Source organism: Pelophylax lessonae, assembly GCF_965119305.1.
Source record: "Pelophylax lessonae genome assembly, chromosome: 3".
In the NCBI taxonomy this organism is placed as follows: Eukaryota; Metazoa; Chordata; class Amphibia; order Anura; family Ranidae; genus Pelophylax; species Pelophylax lessonae.
The window spans coordinates 491,059,915-491,080,994 of record NC_138770.1 but is presented as its reverse complement, the minus strand read 5'-3'; the positions used below and the strand labels follow the sequence as shown (position 1 = coordinate 491,080,994).

The window sequence follows — 21,080 nt, the reverse complement described above, 5'->3', positions numbered from 1 at the left end:
TGCGGCCGGAGCGAGTGTAGGCAAAATGGCGCCGTTTGGCGCCGAAACCGCCGCTCCACAGTACAGTAATGCACACATGTCTGTATATAAAAAAACATGTCAGATCGCCGCAGGGATCGCTGTATAATGCCCAAACATGCCACAAAACATGCCCCACAGCACACAGCTTCTCACACTGACAAGGCTGACACACACAGTGTCACACAGCTCCCCCCCCCCTTGCAGCCCACAGCATGCAGCCGAGAGATAGGGAGACAAACAGTGTGAATAGAGGCAGGTTACACAGTCCCAGACTGACACCCCCCCAGACAGACAGGTCCCCACATAAATACACTTACCTCACAGTGGCGTGGGGGACCCGCACAGGCGAACAAGCCGCTGCACATGAGGCAGGGAGAGTCGCATACAAGACGCACAGAATGGGGGTTAAGAAACCGCACAGCGTCCAGTGAGGTAGCCACCTCACCAATCATCCCTGCACCAAACAGGGATGGGTCGTTCACTGTGCCAGGAGCGTTACCTGGCTGAACGCTCGATGGCAGGCTGGGAAGCCACTGACCCACGACCTGCGACCAGGGGGATCAGCCCGAGACCCAGCCCGCATGATCCTCTTCATCCGAAGAACTAACTAATGCTGACAAAAAGAACAGCTAAGTAAAGGTAGAGAGAAAACTCAAACAAAAAATCAAAAAAGAAGAAAGAGTCTGGGGCACAAAGCCCCAGCACAGAGAGAGCCAGCCACTCCTGACAAGCTAGACATTAAAACTGAGATATGGTTGCAGGAAGTAGGAGGGTATTGACTGAGGGGACCACCCCTTGAGGGTGGGATATGTTAAAAGCTTTAATGTTAACATATTCTGTTGCCTAGCTACTCCTTCGGAGCAAAGTCTAATACCCCATATGTGACGAATATGAAGAGGCAGCGACTGTCGGAGGACGCAAGAGAAAAGGGAAGTTTTGAAATTGATGGCAGTAACATCTAAAAAAAGCTGGCAAAGTAAAACTCCAAATCCAAAAAACAGTTGAGACAGGCCCATGTGTACCACGGGGTATTATCCCCTTTATTTCTAACAATCTGTAAACATCTTAGAACTTAGAAGACCAGTTGCTGGAGTTTTGGGACAGGAATGTTGTCCCATTCTTGCCTGAGCATATGCTGCTCTATAACCTTGATATACTGTATGTTTCAGCACTGATGGTGCCTCTCCTGATGTGCAAGCTGCCCATTCCATACACACTAATGCAACTCCATACCCTGAGAGATGCAGGTTTTTGAGCTCTGATAAGAAGCCGGAAAGTCCCTCTCCTCTTTAGTCCTTTTAGCATGGATGCCAAAAGGAATGTGAAATTTCAATTCGTCTGACCACAAAACAGTTTTCCACTTTGCAACAGTCCATTTTAAAACAAGGTTTGGCCCAGAGAAGATGGAGGCGTTTCTGGATCATGTTCAGATATGGCTTCTTCTTTGCATGATAGAGCGTTGGCTTGCATTTTTGGATGGCACTGTAAACTATGTTCACAAACAGTGGTTTTTGGAAGTACAGTATTCCTGAGCCCATGCAGCAATGCCCATCACAGAATCGGGATTGTAACTCAGTGCCGTCTAAGAGAGGAAGATCGCGACCATCCAACATTGCGTTTTGGCCTTGCCCCTTGCGCATAGAGAGATCTCCAGATTCTTGTAATCTTTTGATATTATGTACTGTAAATGATGAAATATTTAAAGTCTTTGCAGTTTTACATTGAGGAACTTTATTCTGAAATTGTTTGACAATATTTAGATAGCTGTTTACAGATTGGTGAACCTCTGCCCATCTTAACTTCTGAGACACTCCAAGATGCCACTTACATTGGCAGCTTTTTGTTGCCCTTTCCCAACTTTTAGGACATGCTACTGCCGCCATCAATTTCAAAATTAACTTATTTTCTTAAAATGGGACATTTTCTCAGTTTGAACATTTGATATGTTCTCTTCCTACCTTGAATAAAATATGGGGTTATGAGATTATTAAAGATTATTGAAAAGTCTTTCTGTGTGCCACCCTTTCATAAAATACAGCATAACTGGATTTTTGAACTACAATAAAATCTTTTTCTCTGAAGTTCATGCTCCATATTCTTGACCATTGGGTTATGCTGCCCTCTACAGTAGTAAGACACTAGGTAGGAAAAAACGTTACCACGGCTATGGGGCAGTCCCTGCAGGCATACACTCGCACACTCTGCTATAGCCTTCAGTTTTGTTGCAAGCAGTGTTTAGAAGAAAAAAACCCATTCCACTCATAATTAGAGGGGCGGGTCCTTCGGTAAGCACAAAGAGTCCAATTTCATGAAAAATTCAGTAGCCGCCAGGTAAACTCTAATTGCCTGAACCACATTCAAAGAATGTAAAGCACTTTCCTTGGGATGCTTGGGCTTAGGACAGAGTGAAAGCAGCCCAATGTCTTCATTCAAATGTAAATCAGAAACCACCTTAGGAAGAAATTACTGATTAGGTCGAAGCACCACTTTATCTCTGCGGACCACCAGATAAACAGAACCGCAAGACAACGCCGCCAATTCAGACACCCAGCGGGCAGAAGTGATAGCCACCAAAAAAGGCAACCTTCTGAGATAAAGTAAGGGAATCTCCCTGATGTTCTCAAAAGGAGGTTTTTGAAGAACTGATAACACCAAATTCAGATCCCACTGAGGTAACGGGGATCTCCTTGGAGGCGCCATATGACGCACCCCCCTGAATAAAAGTGCAAATCAGTGCATGCATAGCTAAAGGACATTGGAAAAACACAGCTAAAGCCGACACTTGGCCTTTGATAGTGCCCAAAGCCAAACACTGTTCAACCCCTTTTTGAAGAAAAGTTAAAAACCCTAGCTACCGAAAACAAGTGAGGATGCACTTTCAAGAATTCACACCACGAAATGTACGATTTCCACGTATGATAAATCTTTTTGGAAGTAGACTTCCGGGCCTTCAATAGTGTAGGAATCACAGAGTCAGAAAGACCTCTATCCTTCAATACCTGGCTTTCAACAGCCATGCCGTTAAACCCAGCGACTGTAAAGCAGGATGGAAGATCGGGCCTTGAGACAGCAGATCTTCCCTGAGAGGAAGTCTCCAAGAAGCATCGGCGACCAACCTTACCAGGTCTGCGTACCAAGACCGGCGAGGCCAACCTGGGGCCACCAGAATGACCGGAATCCCTGCTATTCTGCACAGCAGCTTTGCCAGGAGTTTCAGCAGAGGGAACACATAGATCAGCCGATACTGACCTCAAGGAACCACCAGTGCGTCTGTGGCATTGGCCAGAGGATCCCTTGACCTGGCCACAAACCTCTGAACCCTCTTGTTGAATCGAGAAGCACACAGGTCGACATCGGGTGTCCCCCACCGGACACACAGGAGGTGAAACACCTCCGGGTGTAGGGACCACTCCCCCTGATTCAACACATGACGACTCAGGTAATCCACACCTGGGATGTGCACAGCAGAGAGCTGGGACAAACTTTTCCGCCCAATCCAGAATCTTGGCCACCTCCCGGGCCGCCAAGACACTCTTGCTTGGACTACTCCACTGTCCAGGATCCCTGGGTCCAGAGTTTCCCCAGCACTCCTCCCAAGCCTGACAGGCTGGCGTCTGTGGTTACCACTGCCCAATACAACGGCAGGAAATACTTGCCTTGGCAAAGTGCTGATGCGTGAAGCCACCACAAAAGAGCAGACTTTGTGTTGGAACTCAACCGAATCAAATTATCCAAGGATTTTGGATCCTTGTTCCATTTTACGAGAATTTCCTCTCCTTAGGAGTAGCTAGGCAAAAGACTTGTTAAAACAAAAGCATTTCCATAGACACACCCATGGGGGTTGTCCCACTGGTCCAATACCCCTCCTGCAATAGCCATCTCAACTCAGTTTGGTATCAAAGCAGTTAAGTGCATAAGAACCCCAAAAGAGGGGTGGGGGCGGTGACTGTCGGAGGACTCAGAGAAAGGAATTTTACGGTAAGATTTTATAAAAATTCTGTTTTCTCTTACGTCCTCCGACAGTCGCCGCCCACTCATACAGTCTTTACAAATGGGGATGTCCCAAAGCAGTGTAGACATGAGGGGTGGGAAACGCAACCATCAGAAAAGGCAACGCAGTACCCATATCAGAGAAAAGAACCTTACATGAACAGCAAGGGAACCTTCTGGGTAACAAAAAAGGCTCAACAGGAGCAACAACTCAGGAAAGCAAAAAACCAAGGGGTAAACAACCCCAACAGCCAGGGACCCGCAATAAAACCTGGGTCCCCTACTGGACTGCCGCACAGAGAACTTTGCGGCCAAAGGAGGCATCAGCTGATGCCACAACATCAATTTAGTAGAATTTAGAAAAGAATCCGTCATTAAAGTTGTAGAGGATGTATCTATGTCCATATTCCTGAAGAAGCTAATGTGGCTCCAACAGCCCGCGAAACGCGTTGAATTATGGATGCCTTCTTGAGATCATCCTCACATGCGCTGTAATATGTATTTTCTATGCTAATTGTGTCCATGTTGGACTTTTTTTTATAAATGTTTTGTAATAAATCAATGAATTTTAATTCTTTTGCTTGCCTTCATTACTAGTCGATCCAATCCTACAAAGTCCCATTACTTTATTAGACAATGACCGGCTACATATACACATACACACACACACACAAATCATCTACAATACAACAGAACAATAGATTGTCATATTGATACAATTTATGTTGACAAAGCATAATAGGGGGGGAAAGAAAATTTTGGTTGCTTACCCGAGAGGAACAGGCAAACATAGGCAGCAGGGATAAGGGATGCCCCCAAGGCATTTACTACTATATTTTTACTATTCCTCTAATAGAAACTCACAACAGTGGATCGCCATATTAGATTACACCATAGATTTCAGTCTAATGCTGTCAAATTCATTGTGTTGGAGGTTGCCCCAAAGGACCCACGTGGAGGAGGAGATTGGGATTGTTTGAACCTCCAATGGGAAACACGGGGGATCAAATGGCTTAATGGCGATATCCTCCCTGGCCTCAAGGTCCTCACATATAAGCCCTTTTTTGCGATAGGACATTTTGGTATCGTTGAATTTAAACTACACACCCTTGACCAGGGCGGGCTTCTTGCTCAGTCCCTGGTTTTGTCCTCTCAATTCCTCATGGCTAGGTTTCCCCTCCCCCTCATCCCTTTTTCCCCTCCCCCCCATCCTTCCCCTATTCCCTACCAGGCTAATCCTATTGATTTTAATTAAATTGTTGTCTATTTCATATACTATCAGTATGTAATTAGCATAACCCCATTGCTATATTTGGTAATTAATGCAATACTATGTAAGCATTGTTCATTACATTTTGTATTGTCTTTATTAACTGTTTGCTTAGTTGACAGTCTGCTGAAACTCAGACTAACTGGCACTCGGGCAGCTGGGAGGAGGGGTTATTGTTCCCTTTTGGTGGGCATGTGTTCCTTTAGGCCTGGGGGCAGGAGGCATCTGCCCCCCTTCCTACCTGGATAGCATCTGGCTTTGACTGGCCATTTTCCATAGAAACATAGAAACATAGAATGTGTCGGCAGATAAGAACCATTTGGCCCATCTAGTCTGCCCAATATATCTGAATCCTATGAATAGCCCCTGGCCCTATCTTGTATGAAGGATAGCCTTATGCCTATCCCATGCATGCTTAAACTCCTTCACTGTATTTGCAGCTACCACTTCTGCAGGAAGGTTATTCCATGCATCCACTACTCTCTCAGTAAAGTAATACTTCCTCATATTACTTTTAAACCTTTGCCCCTCTAATTTAAAACTGTGTCCTCTTGTGGTAGTTTTTCTTCTTTTAAATATGCTCTCCTCCTTTACCGAGTTGATTCCCTTTATGTATTTAAAAGTTTCTATCATATCCCCTCTGTCTCTTCTTTCTTCCAAGCTATACATGTTAAGGTCCTTTAACCTTTCCTGGTAAGTTTTTTCCTGCAATCCATGTACTAGTTTAGTAGCTCTTCTCTGGACTCTCTCTAGAGTATCTATATCCTTCTGGAGATATGGCCTCCAGTACTGCGCACAATACTCCAAGTGAGGTCTCACCAGTGTTCTGTACAGCGGCATAAGCACTTCTCTCTTTCTACTGCTTATACCTCTCCCTATACATCCAAGCATTCTGCTGGCATTTCGTGCTGCTCTATTACATTGTCTTCCCACCTTTAAGTCTTCTGAAATAATTACTCCTAAATCCCTTTCCTCAGATACTGAGGTCAGGACTGTGTCAAATATTCTATATTCTGCCCTTGGGTTTTTACGCCCCAGGTGCATTATCTTGCACTTATCCACATTAAACTTCAGTTGCCAGAGTTCTGACCATTCTTCTAGTTTTCCTAAATCCTTTTCCATTTGGCGTTTCCCTCCAGGAACATCAACCCTGTTACATATCTTTGTGTCATCAGCAAAAAGACAAATCTTACCATCGAGGCCTTTTGCAATATCACTTATGAAGATATTAAACAAAATTGGTCCCAGTACAGATCCCCGAGGTACCCCACTGGTAACATGACCTTGTTCTGAATGTTCTCCATTGACTACAACCCTTTGTTGTCCGTCACTCAGCCACTGCCTAATCCACTCAACAATATGGGAGTCCATGCTCAATGACTGCAGTTTATTGATAAATCTTCTATGTGGGACAGTGTCAAAAGTCTTACTAAAATCTAGATATGCAATGTCTACTGCACCTCCACCGTCTATTATTTTAGTCACCCAGTCAAAAAAATCTATAAGATTTGTTTGACATGATCTCCCTGAAGTAAACCCATGTTGTTTTTCATCTTGCAATCCATGGGATTTAAGATGTTCTACAATCCTATCCTTTAATAGGGTTTCCATTAATTTGCCTACTATTGATGTCAGACTCACTGGTCTATAGTTGCTCGATTCCTCCCTACTACCTTTCTTGTAAATGGGCACGACATTTGCCAATTTCCAATCTTCCGGGACGACTCCTGTTACTAATGATTGGTTAAATAAATCTGTTAATGGTTTTGCCAGCTCACCACTAAGCTCTTTTAATAATTTTGGGTGTATCTCATCAGGACCCTGTGACTTATTTGTCTTCACTTTAGACAGCAATCTTAGAACGTCTTCCTCTGTAAAGACACATGCATCAAATGATTCATTAGTCATCCTTTCGAGTGGAGGTCCTTCTCCTTTTTCTTCTGTAAAAACTGAACAGAAGTATTCATTAAGGCAGTCGGCTAGCCCTTTATTCTCTTCTACATACCTTCCGTCCTTTGTTTTTAATTTAGTTATTCCTTGTTTTAATTTCCTTTTTTCATTTATATATCTGAAGAATGTCTTATCCCCCTTTTTCATAGACTGAGCTAGTTTTTCTTCTGCCTGCGCTTTAGAAGAAGTTCTTATAACTTGCTTGGCCTCTTTCTGCCTAATCTTGTAGATTTCCTTATCTTCATTGCTCTGGGTTTTTTTATAATTACAAAATGCTAGCTTTTTATTTTTAATGATTTGGGCCACTTCTGCTGAGTACCACAGTGGTCTCTTCCTTTTTTTGCTTTTACTGACAAGTCTAATGCAATTTTCTGTTGCCTTCAATAATGCACCTTTTAAGTAGTCCCATTTCTCCTGGACTCCATGTAATCCATTCCAGTCTGATAAGGACTCATTTATGACTAATTTCATTTTTGAAAAGTCTGTTTTTCTAAAATTTAAAACTTTTGTTTTTGTGTGGTGTGACTCTTTCCCAGTTCTTATATTAAACCACACTGACTGGTGATCACTAGATCCCAAGGTTTCGCCTACAATGACATCATATACCGAATCCCCATTTGTGAATACCAAATCCAAAATGGCCTCCCTCCGGGTTGGCTCCTCAACCACTTGTTGCAGAGACAACCCCAGTAGGGAATTTAGAATATCTGTACTCCTGGTAGAACTTGCTATTTTGGTTTTCCAGTTTATATCTGGAAGATTGAAATCTCCCATAATGATAACTTCTCCTTTCATTGTCATTTTAGCTATTTCTTCAACTAGTAGATCATCTAGTTCTTTAACTTGACCAGGTGGTCTATATATCACACCTACACGAGTTACTGCATGATTAGCAAACTGCAACGTAACCCAAACTGACTCTATGTTGGCCTCACCAACTTGTATTAGGTTAGATTTAATGCTATCTTTCACATACAGGGCCACTCCTCCACCTTTCTTGCCTTCTCTGTCTCTTCTGTATAAAGAGTACCCTGGTATGGTTATGTCCCAGTCATTTCTTTCATTAAACCATGTCTCCGTAACAGCCACTAAATCTACATTCTCAGATGCCATTATTGACCCAAGTTCATTGATTTTTTTACCTAAACTGCGAGCATTTGTGGACAGGACTCTGAGCTTATCATTTCTTAACCTCTGTGCTTCTGACCTGTTCTGGCATTGTTTCGGGGGGCAATTGGACTCTTGTATTTCCACTCTTTTGCCCCCCCTTCCTAGTTTAAATACTCTTTCACAAATTCTTGGAGTTGTTCACTAAGTACATTTGTTCCTTTGAGAGAAAGATGCAAACCATCTTTTTTGTACAGTTCCTTTCTATTCCAAGTAGAGCTATCATGAGAAACAAAGCCAAATCCTTGCTCTTGACACCATTTACTAAGCCATATGTTGAACTCCTTTATGCGCCCCTGCCTATCATTCTGAACATTATGCACAGGCAGAACTTCAGAAAATGAAATCGTGGATGCAAAATCCTGTAGGTCATTACCAAGTGTGATAAAAGATTTTTTCACCTCTGACACTTCATTGCAAGCCAGGTCATTTGTCCCTAGATGGACAAGAACATCCACGTCCCCTTCCTGCTTTGCTTGCTTAACAATATTTTCCATTATAGTTACATAGTAGTTGAGGTTGAATAAAGACATCAGGTATTTGTGTGTGTGTGTGTGTGTGTGTGTGTGTGTGTCAGTGGCTTGATCATTTCCCATAAACCTGAACATTGTGATCTGTGAGATGCACGCCCATGAGGCTTTTAAAAGTAGCCATACTCCCGCAGCTACCATCAATTGTGGAAGAGAGTTCCACATTCTCACCGCCCTTACAGTGAAGAACCCCTTACGCAGCTTAAGGTTAAACCGTCTCTCCTCTAATCCCATTGTGTGGCCACGTGTCCTCCTGCAATCCTTGAGACTAAATAGTTTTTTACTTATGCTGGGATCGCCATTGAAGTATTTGTAAATCGCTATCAAGTCCCGTCTCAGGCGTCTCCTCTCCAAGGAGAATAAATTAAGCACTTGTAATCGCTCCTTGTAATTAAGGTCCTCCAATCCCTTAATTAGTTTAGTTGCCCTTCTTTGGACTCTCTCCAGTTCCAGCACATCCCTTCTGAGGATTGGCGCCAAAAACTGGACAGAATACTCCAGGTGTGGCCGGACCAGGTTTTTTAGCTTTGTCTCTGGAGTATATCCCCTTCCTTATGCATGCTAATATTCTGCCAGCTTTGACAGCTGCAGCTTGACAATGCATGCTATTACTTAGTCTTCTACTAATCCTTCTACTAGAACCCCCAAATCCTTCTCCATCCTGGATTCCCCCAGAGATTCCCCCCCTACAGCATAATTTGCGTTTATGTTTTTTGCCCCCAAGTGCAATACCTTACATTTCTGTTCATGTACAGTATAGTATGCACTCGATACTTGGTCGGTGCTCCATTACATCAATTACTGTCTCAGTGCGGAGTGGCATGGAGGCAATCGGCCTGTGGCACTGCTGAGGTGTGATGGAAGCCCGGGTTTTTTTCATAGTGGCTTTCAGCTCATCTGCATTGTTGGGTCTGGTGTCTCATCTTCCTCTTGACAATTCCACACAGATTCTCTATGGGGTTTCGGACAGGCTAGTTTGCCGGCCAATCCAACACAGTGATAAAATGACCATTAAACCAGGTATTGGTACTTTTGGCACTGTGGGCAGGTGCCAGGTCCTGCTGGAAAATTAAATCAGAGGGAAGCACAAAGTGCTCTAGAATTTCCTGGTAGATGGCTGCACTGACTTTGGACTTTATAAAACACAGTGGACAAACACCAGCAGATGACATGGCTCCCCAAATCATCACTGACTGGGAAAACTTCACACTGTACCTTTTTTTTTAACTTTACAAAGTTTCATTTTGAACGACAAAATCCCTTCTCTTATGTGGCCCTGATATGTATCTTCACAGATGCATGACACAGGTGTACACACGGAAAATACACAAAGGTGTCGGTATGTAAAGAAAAAGAAAGAAAACCCCTCAAAAAAGAAAAAAAATGTAGCTCTGCTGCAGGTAAGAAGCATAGCTAAAGTTTTTTTCTGTTTGTTTTTAGATAGTAACCACTTCCCTTCACCCCAAACACAGCCTTCACAGTGTAAACAGAGACAGGCAAAAGGAATTGCTCATGCATGGGAATAGGAGGACAAAAGCCAGGCACCAGGACACAATTTCTATTTCCCATGGCGACCTGGGATTAGCCAAGCCTTGTGTTACTGCCAAGATCACCAGGTGAAAACAAACAGAGGGGGAAAAAAGCCTGGAAAAAAAAAAAATCAAACTAATGCAGCCATCACATCCAATGATTGATAACCTGCAACAGATTCAATTTGTTTTATTTTTTACCACTTTAACCACCTGCTGACCGCCCCACGTATATATAATGCGGGGCGGCGGCTCCTACAAGCGAAATCACATACCTGTACAGGGTTCGTACACATTTTTACCAATAAAATTCCATGACTTTTCCATGACTCTTTCATGACTTCAAGTAAATATTCATGACCTAATGTTTCATTAAATGTCTATGTAACTATTGTAATTTAACCAATATTATCAACTATATTTGAATATACTTGAGAAAGAAAGAGATTTGATGGGCGCTCCTGCTTGGGGATAAAGCTTCAGTTCAGGCAGTCATGATGCATAAGGTGCAGCCGGACTGGTATGGATGGCACAGATGCACAAATGCAGCGCTTACATAGAGGGCAGCTCTTTGTTAGGCCGAAGCGACAGTCTAACGAACAGGCAGAAAAGAGAGAAAGGCGCCACTCAGTGTAGCGGATGTAAATAAATGTTATTGACGCATATTAAAAACTTACATAGAGGTAAGCGTCTATCTGCATAGCGTCCTTCCGGGTCCGCGGTGATTCCGTCCCTGAGGCTGGCCAGTAGCCGGGTGATGACACTAGGGGAGAACTAATCAGGTGAGTCAGTCAGAACGAGGCAGCGGTGAAGCGCATACCTCACTGGAGGGCCGCACAAACATGATGAGGCGGGGGGGCGGTAACCGATTTCGGAGCATGCGTGAATCGCTACCTCCGCGTGATAACGTTCGTGCGACCCTCCAGTGAGGCATGCGCTTCACCGCTGCCTCGATCTGACTGAGTCCCCCGATTAGTTCTCCCCTAGTGTCCTCTCCCGGCTGCTGGCCAGCCTCAGGGATGGAAACACCACGGACCCGGAAGGACACCGAGCTATGAAGATAGACGCTTCCCTCCATGTGTCAATAAAATTATTTACATCTGCTATACTGAGTGACGCCTTTCTCTCTTTTCTGTATATTCGAATATACAGTGATTGTGAAACAAATTTCCATGACTTTTCCAAAACTTTGTTGGTTAAATTATTTTCCAAAACTTTTCCAGGCTTGGAAATTGTCATTTTAAAATTCCATGACTTTTCCAGGTTTTTCATGACCGTACGAACCCTGCTGTACGTCATCGCCTGTTTCGGGTGTGTGGCGCTCATGTGCGCCGCTGGCGACCAGCTCCCATTGTGATTGTACACAGCGGGAGCCAATCCGAGGTCTCCCGGGACCCACAGATCGTTGCCAAAACGCGCAGAACAGCGGTCTGCCTATGTAAGTGAGGCTGATCGCCATTTTGTGGCAAGGGAAAACAGAGATCCTGTGTTCCTGCTAAGCAGAAACAGGGATCTCTGTCTTCTTACAGTACAAGCACCCCCTCATAGTTACAAAGCACTCTCTAGGGACACATTTAACCCTTTAATCACCCCTAATTTTAACTTCTTCCCTGCCAGTGTCATTAGAACAGTGACAGTGCATATTTTTTAGCACTGATCACTAGGGCTGAAACAACTAATCGACTAAATCGATAATGACAATCGTTTTCAACGATTGTCATTATCGATTAGTTGCTCCGTCGATGAGTTGTGCTGCATTCTTGACATTCCCCGACTGTCAGCGAGCTCCGTCTCCTCTGTGAAGCTGCAGTGTGCACTCACTGTCTCATAGCTCTGCACTTCCGTGACCTCCCTCCTCCCTCCTCCCCCCTCCTTTCCTCTCAGTCAGTGAGGGAGTGAGTCATATCGAGCTGAGGGAGAAGCAGCAAAATGTGAGTCTCGTTCTTAGTACTAGTTACAGTGTCCATTCCATGCAATGCAGCCCGCCAAAAAACAGAATAAAGGCTTATCCAGATAAAAGAGTTCATATTCCTTATAAAGTGCAATATTATAAAAGAAAAATAAGTGGATTAAAAACGTCCATATAACACATATAGGTGGTCTTTCTATGCTGCCTATTTCATAACTATGGCTGACAGGGACGTTTTTATTCACTTATTTTTCTATTATAATATTGCACCTTATAAGGAATATTAACTCTTTTATCTAGATAAGCATTTATTATATTATTTACAGTATATAGGAGCTTAATTTAAAAAAAAAAAAAAAAAGAAGTTTTGGTATAAGTGCCGGTTCACACTTGTGCAGTTTGCGAGATTGCATGTAATTCGGAGCGCACTGCTCCTAAATTACATGCGATCTCATGTGCGGATGTGAGTTCAGCCATACATGAGGCTTTTTTTGAGCCGCCTCAGAATCGGATTGCACAGTAATAAGTGGTTCACACTAGTGCGATCCGATTCTGTGCGAACTTGCAGATCGCACTGCAATATGCGATCGCAACTGGGGGTGTCGTTAACTTTTAATTTGCACCCCCTGCGTATCGCATATGGCAGTGTGAACTGCCAGATGTGCGGATGCGATGGCCTTAGTGCCGGTTCACATTTGTGCGATGCGGGAACGCTGTAAATATGCAGCGTGTTCCCGCATCGCATCCGCACATCTGGCTGTTCACTGCCATATGCAATACAAAGGGGGTGCAAATTATAAGTTAACGACACCCCCAGTTGCGATCGCATATTGCAGTGCGATCTGCAAGTTCGCACAGAATCAGATCGCACAAGTGTGAACCACTTATTACTGTGCGATCCAATTCTGAGGCGGCTCAAAAAAAGCCTCATGTGTGAGTTTGCTGTGGTTGCGCTGCGAATTCAGCCATACAAAGTGTATGGCTGAACTCTCATCCGCACATGAGATCGCATGTAATTTAGGAGCAGTGCGCTCCGAATTACATGCGATTTCGCAAACCGCACAAGTGTGAACTGGCACTAACACTGTTTGTTCATCATTATTTTAAGTAAACGAAAAAAAAGGCATGTTGAGTTTTTTTATGATTTTATCCGATTAATCGAAAAAATAATCGGCAACTAATCGATTATTAAAATAATCGTTAGTTGCAGCCCTACTGATCACTGTATTGGTGTCATTGGTCCCCATAAAGTGTCACTTAGTGTCAGATTTGTCTGCCGCAATGTCACAGTCCTGCTATAAGCCGCTAATCACTGCCATTACCAGTAAAAAAATAAATAAATAAATAAAAATTCCATAAAAATATCCCATAGCTTGTAGACGCTATAACTTTTGTGCAAACCAATATACGCTTTATTGGGATTTTTTTTATTTTACCAGAAACCAAGTAGCAAAATACATATTGGCCTAAACTAATGAAGAAATTTGATTTTTTACATCTTTTTATTGGGTATGTTTTATATCAGAAAGTGCTACGGATTTTGATTTTTTAAAATTGTCTTTTTTTTTTTTTTTGTTTAGAGCGCAAAAAAAAAAAAGCACAGAGGTGATCAAATATCACTAAAAGAAAGCTCTATTTGTGGGGAAAAAAAGGACACCATGTTTATATAGGTAATCAAAAATGCAATAAAAATAACCCCGCTAAACCACAAAAATTCAATATGTGAGAAAATTAATTAAATCAGAGCTGCAGCTACAGTGGGAAACACCAAAGTAACAAATATAGAAAGGTAAAGCTGCGCTAAATGATATATGTAATAAAACAAAATACAGTGGATGATATCACAAGGAGATATCACATACAAATCAATGTGGTATCAAATATAATCATGTAGTCATGAAATTGAATAAATAAAAGGTGACTTCCAAATATATCAGATAAGCCCCCGTTCACACTGGGGCGACCTGTCAGGCGACCTGGTCGCCTGACAGGTCGCCTTCCATAGAGAAGCTGCGGACCCGTTCTAATAGGAGCGACACAAGTCGCTCCGTTTAGAAAAAGGGTCCGGAGCTTCTTTGGGGCGACCCGGAGCGACCTGCATAGACTTCAATGTTATGAAGTCCCTGCCGGCCGCTCCGAGGTCGCAGTGCGAGCAGCGCGCCGTGACCTATGAGGTCGCCCCGGCAAGTAGTGACGCCCCAGTGTGAACGGGCCTAAATAAACCACAAAGTCCATGAAAAGTAAATAAAGTTCAAAGATGTGTATAGTGGAGCTCAAAAACGAAATCCTCCACTGCAAAATAATACTTTCACCGTGTCGAGCGCTTACCAGAAAAATACTGTATTCAGGCATATAGGAATCAAGAGAATAAATCAACCAGCTCAACCGGGACCCTTGACACCTCCACTTGGACCAGCAAGATGGCTCCACTCAGATAAGCCGGATGGTAGACACCGCAGCAAACAGACCCGGACAATCCACAATCCAGCAGTGTTCATAAAAGAATAATAGCCACCATGGTGAAGTATGTACAAATAAACATTTATTTAAAAAGGTAAAACACTCACATGTATGAGAGCAAAAAAGCGCTTATCGGCAGGATCCAGATATCACACAGCCGCCCGACTTCCGGGTATTACGTGGCGACGTGGACAATGTAAAAATTTAATGGACAATGTAAACAAAAAAATAAAAAGTAAAATAAAAAAAAAAAAAAAAAAAAAAAGCCCTTCGCGCTCATGTGCAGAAATGCATGCATATATATGTAAATGGTGTTCGCCCCACACATGAGATATCCCCAGGAACGTTAGAGCAATAATTATAGAGCTAGACCTCCTCTATAACTCTAAACAGGTAACCGGTAAAGGGGTTTAAGACGTTGCCTATGGAGATTTTTTTAAGGTATCGTAGTTTGTCGGCATTCCACGAGCGTGAGCAATTTTGAAGTGTGACATGTTAGTTATCTATTTACTCGGCATAACATTGTTTATATTTTACAGAAAAATTGTGGCATATATTGGGTTTTGTTTTTTAAATTTTTTTAAATGTATTTTTGTCCAAAAAATTGGGTTTGGGGAAAAAAAAATCACTGGGCAAATACTGTGAAATATTAAAAAATTGCAACAATACCCATTTTATTCCCTAGTCTCTGATAAAAAAAAAAAAAAAAAAGTATAATGTATGGGGCTCCAAGTAATTTTCTAGCAAAATACTGATTCAAACTTGTAAACAAAAAGTGCCAGAAAAAGCTTGGTCCGCAACAAAAACAAAGCTGACAGATATTAAATTTGTTATATAACTTTCTCATTGTACGACTACCATTTTGACGAACTGTGTATCGTATTTATTTTTAATAAAATTTGTCTGGAATAAAAAAAAAAAATAAACAATGCTGCATGTACAATTGTACAACATCTAATAGAGGAACTAAGAGACAACAGATTGTCCCACCATATCATTTATTTAAACAGGATTTACGCTGTGGGTAATATTCCATATATTACCATTATATCTTTAGGTCGTACGCAGCAGCAATCCAATAATGCACAGTGGATGCACCAACATATAATATATAACAAATACCTTTTTAGCACAGTGTATTTTTAATAGGGATATGCGCAGTGAGTAATAACATTTATTACAATATCTTTGAATGCTGCATTGTACCTGGCTTCAGAGCAAAGTTGCCACTCTGGTGGCCTGGGCCTGCCTGCACTACAGTGGGTTGCTGTAGCTTGTCAATCAGCACCTAGTCCTACCCACTGCTTTCTGGATTGGCAGCACTTTCTCTGTTGCTAAAATCATCCCACTGTGAGCTGCAGTGTCTGGGAGGGCGAGCATTTGAGACACAAATTAAGGATTTAGCGCTGTCAAGAAAGGTAAAGGGCGTTTTTGGTTGTAAACTGGCTTATGAGATATGCGCTTCTCAACCCTGTGCTCAGCGCACCCCTGAACTCTGCATGTAAAGCATTCCTGCCAATTAACAATGCCCTACTATTAGTGCAGTTTGGCCACATGCGCCATCTTTTACAGCGTGCTCTCCTTCTGGGGGTTAGTTAAGTTCCTGCATCTATTCCTTGAAGTTAAAAAAAAAAAAAAGGCATGCAAATCCAAAACTGGAAGATATTTTATGTGCAGTGTGGTAGGCTCTATTCACACCACAGGGATGCGACCAAGTGCACGGGTTTTATTGCATGTTTTGGCCAGCCCATTTTAAAAGTGGCATTGCACCAAATGGCATGGCACTGTGCGCGTTTGCAAGAAATAGGAGGTCCACTGGTTTTTGTGTTTATTAAAAGTCAGCAGCTACAAAAAGTGTAGCTGCTAAATTTTAATAAACACTCACTCACCTGTCCAGTCCAGCGATGAGGCCAGGGGGAGTCTCGGTTTTCTCCATCTTCTCCCTGTGGTGCTGGCATCTGTAGTGTGGGCACCTGGCTGTGACAGCTTGCAGCTTCACAGCCGGGAGCGCACTGCACATGTGCAAGTTGCGTCCTGAATGGACAGGCAATCTTCTGGGACTTGTGACCTGTAACACAGTGTTCCCCAACCCCGGGCCACGGATCAAACGGTACCGGGCCACCCGAGGAAATTTAAACTATTTTACTGTGGCGGCAGCCAGGGCGCAGAGCACTCTGCGCTCGAGCCCGCCCATTGTGTGACAATAGCAAATGAAAATTCGCTATTGTCACACCGATCCTCCTCCTGGCCAATCAGGGAGTGGGTCCTTCCTGACTGGCCAAAAGGCAAAACTCATGCCATTGGCCGAGGAGGAGGCGGGAGGACTGAAGACTCGAGGACACCCGGGGACTGAAAAGAAGCTGCCGTGAGGTAAGTGCACTGGTCTCGGGGGAAACGCTGGCATCTCTGCATTGATTGGATTCATTGGGGGGCATGCTGTGGCCACTGAGCATTGATTGGGGGGCATGCTGTGGCCACTGTGCATTGATTGGGGGGCATGCTGTGGCCACTGTGCAGTGATTGGGGGGCATGCTGTGGCCACTGTGCAGTGATTGGGGGGCATGCTGTGGCCACTGTGCAGTGATTGGGGGGCATGCTGTGGCCACTGTGCAGTGATTGGGGGGCATGCTGTGGCCACTGTGCAGTGATTGGGGGGCATGCTGTGGCCACTGTGCAGTGATTGGGGGGCATGCTGTGGCCACTGTGCAGTGATTGGGGGGCATGCTGTGGCCACTGTGCAGTGATTGGGGGGCATGCTGTGGCCACTGTGCAGTGATTGGGGGGCATGCTGTGGCCACTGTGCAGTGATTGGGGGGCATGCTGTGGCCACTGTGCAGTGATTGGGGGGCATGCTGTGGCCACTGTGCAGTGATTGGGGGGCATGCTGTGGCCACTGTGCAGTGATTGGGGGGCACGCTGTGGCCACTGTGCATTGATTGGGGGGCATGCTGTGGCCACTGTGCAGTCATTGGGGGGCATGCTGTGGCCACTGTGCAGTCATTGGGGGGCATGCTGTGGCCACTGTGCAGTCATTGGGGGGCATGCTGTGGCCACTGTGCAGTCATTGGGGGGCATGCTGTGGCCACTGTGCAGTCATTGGGGGGCATGCTATGGCCACTGTGCAGTCATTGGGGGGCATGCTGTGGCCACTGTGCAGTCATTGGGGGGCATGCTGTGGCCACTGTGCAGTCATTGGGGGGCATGCTGTGGCCACTGTGCAATCATTGGGGGCATGCTGTGGCCACTGTGCAGTGATTGGGGGGCATGCTGTGGCCACTGTGCAGTGATTGGGGGGCATGCTGTGGCCACTGTGCAGTGATTGGGGGGCATGCTGTGGCCACTGTGCATTGAATGGGGGCACGCTGTGGCCACTGTGCATTGATTGGGGGGCATGCTGTGGCCACTGTGCATTGATTGGGGGGCATGCTGTGGCCACTGTGCATTGATTGGGGGGCATGCTGTGGCCACTGTGCATTGATTGGGGGGCATGCTGTGGCCACTGTGCATTGATTGGGGGCACGCTGTGGCCACTGTGCATTGATTGACGTCGCCCCCCCTCAGCGGGCCACAGAAAAATGATCAAACGTTGACCGGTCCGCGTCAATAAAAAGGTTGGGGAGCACTGCTGTAATAAGGAGGAAGGGGGAGAGAAGAACTTCTGCCCGAGTGGAAGTTGTAACGGGTACCTGTCAAATCTAGGCACCTGCTACCCTCCCCAATAAAGTGACATGCAAAATGTGGCTTGTCAGGGGGGGTCAGGACCACCTAAAGCGGAAGTTCCACTTTTGAGTGGAACTCGGCTTTAAGAATGAATGGCACCACCGTAGTGTTTGTGTGTTGCTGGAAAGTACACAATGTTGTGCCCTGGTGTGAAAGTGATAAAACTGAGCTGTGGGCTGCATAGTGCGGGGATATAGACAGGCAATAATCAGAGAACACACTCACTCGTCATCCTTCATAATGCCCTCCTCAGTGATGGGCCTGACGGGGGCGATGTTCCCAGTGTCGGTGCTGTAGTTGCGAAAACAAACGGTGAGCTTTTCATCGAAGTCATTGACCAGGTCCTCCATGGACTTAAAGCCTCCCATGATGTCAACAGTGAAGCTGTTATCCAGCTCTGTCAGGTCCTCCAGGGTACTCAGGCCTCCCTGGCTGCACGGCTTGGGGTTGACGTTGTCCAGGCTGTTCTTGGCCTCCCCAGAGCTGGACGGAGGACGGAACTCATAGAAATCCTGCCAATCCTCATCGAACTGGGCTAGCGGTGCCGCCATGTCGGGGGGGGAGCAGAATGGACGCTCCCCGGTTCTCTACCTCTTCCCCTCTTGCTGCTAGCAGCATTCACTGTGCGTTACACACCGGCTGTGTCCGCTCCCTGACTACTACTCTGGTGAAAGTAGGGAACTCTCTAGACGTGTTTACACTGGGACCGTGGGAGCTACCCAGGCTTGAATGAAGGGGAATGTGGGAGGAGCACAAACCACATGACTTCAATAAACTTTGCTGCAGCTGTCCATTTTAGTTTCTGGCAGAGTGACGTCACCCGTGTTTACCGAGCTACGTCTGGATTATCACATGAGGTGGAGTGATTTCTCTGTCCTAGATGTGACTGTATTTTCATTCACCTTAAAGAGGAAGTAAACCCTCCTCTGACACTTCCACCTATAGGTAAGCCTATGATAAGGCTTACTTATGGGTACTGTAAATATCTCCTAAACATGCACCGTTTAGGAGATATTTACCTTACATGCAGCCAGTGACGTCACTGGCGCATGCGCTCTGAAGGAACGGCCGATCGTGCCGTTCCTTCAGAGCCCCGTGCCGTGACCGTCGGCTCCCGCGCGCGTACGCGGGAGTGACGTCACCGTGGCTCCGGCCAATCAGATGGCCGGATGCCGCGATCCCGGAAGACGGGCGACTGGACATGTCGCCCGTCATAGAGGTAAGCGAGCGGCGCGGCGGGGGCTCGTTCTAAGGTAAGTATTTCATAATGAGCTAGTATGCGATGCATACTAGCTCATTATGTATTTTTCTTTCAGGGTGTAAAGAAAAAGAAAAAAAAAATTTCTCGGTTTACAACCTCTTTAAAGAGGTAGTAAGCCGCTGCAGAAAAAAAAAAAACCCACCTGTAAGACCTTAGGTGGCCAATTTTTAAAAAATTGAATCCAGGGACATATTTATTTTATTTATTTTTGGCAAACGGTAAACTATTTTATAATCATATTTTACCCAAATGATATATGCAGTGTATGTGGTATGTGTTTATGGAACGTTTGTATGATATATACGTGACTTCTTACATTTTGTCCCTGAGATAAAAAAATACTTCTTTTTTGGGGATAGGACTACCAAATGTTAAGAAGAAGATAGAGAAAAAAAACTTTTTAAAGTAAAGTATTAGTGCCGGTTCACACTTGTGCGATGCGGGAAGGCTGCGAATATGCAGCGTGTTCCCGCATCGCATCCGCACATCTGGCAGTTCACACTGCCATATGCGATACGCAGGGGGTGTCAATTAAAAGTTAACGACACCCCCAGTTGCGATCGCATATCGCAGTGCAATCTGAAAGTTCACACAGAATCGGATCGCACCAGTGTGAACCACTATGCGATCCGATTCTGCTGCGGCTCAAAAAAAGCCTCATGTGCGAGTTTGCTGCGGATTACAAGGTGTATGGCTGAACTCGCATGCACATATGAGATCGCATGTAATGAAGGAGCAGTGCGCTCCGAATTGCATGCAATCTCACAAACCGCACAAGTGTGAATCGGCACTTAGAGTGGTGCGGTGGGTAGTATGTGCAGGAGAGTGTGTGCAGGATAGTGGTTTGGCATGTATGTAGGTGGGTAGTATGTGCAGGAAAGTAGTGTGGCGTGTATGTAGGTGAGTAGTATGTGCAGGAGAGTGGTGTAGCGTGTATGGAGTTGGGTAGTATGTGCAGAAGAGGGGTGTGGCGTGTATAGAGGTGGGTAGTATGTGCAGGAAAGTGATGTGGCGTGTATGGAGTTGGGTAGTATGTGCAGAAGAGGGGTGTGGCGTGTATAGAGGTGGGTAGTATGTGCAGGAAAGTGATGTGGCGTGTATGGAGGTGGGTAGTATGTGCAGCAAGAGGTGTATGGCAGTGGGTAGTACTTGTAGGAGAGTGGTGTGGCGTGTATGTAGGTGGGTAGTATGTGCAGGAGAGTGGTGTGGCGTGTATGGAGGTGGGTAGTATTTGCAGGAGAGTGGTGTGGCGTGTATGGAGATGGGTAGTATG

General features: G+C 44.9%; 1 protein-coding gene across 2 annotated transcripts in view; it reads right to left on the bottom strand.

The window, feature by feature from the left end:
• Positions 1-19,097, bottom strand: part of FEZ2 (fasciculation and elongation protein zeta 2) — a gene marked incomplete at its 5' end in the record, with an annotated part of 232,690 nt that extends 213,593 nt beyond the window's left edge. For both annotated transcript variants that reach the window (XM_082251940.1, XM_082251941.1), the window contains one exon: positions 18,772-19,097. In XM_082251940.1, coding sequence (XP_082108066.1) covers positions 18,772-19,097 — 326 coding nt within the window. The remainder of the gene's footprint in view (positions 1-18,771) is intronic.
• Positions 19,098-21,080: the final 1,983 nt, after the last annotated feature.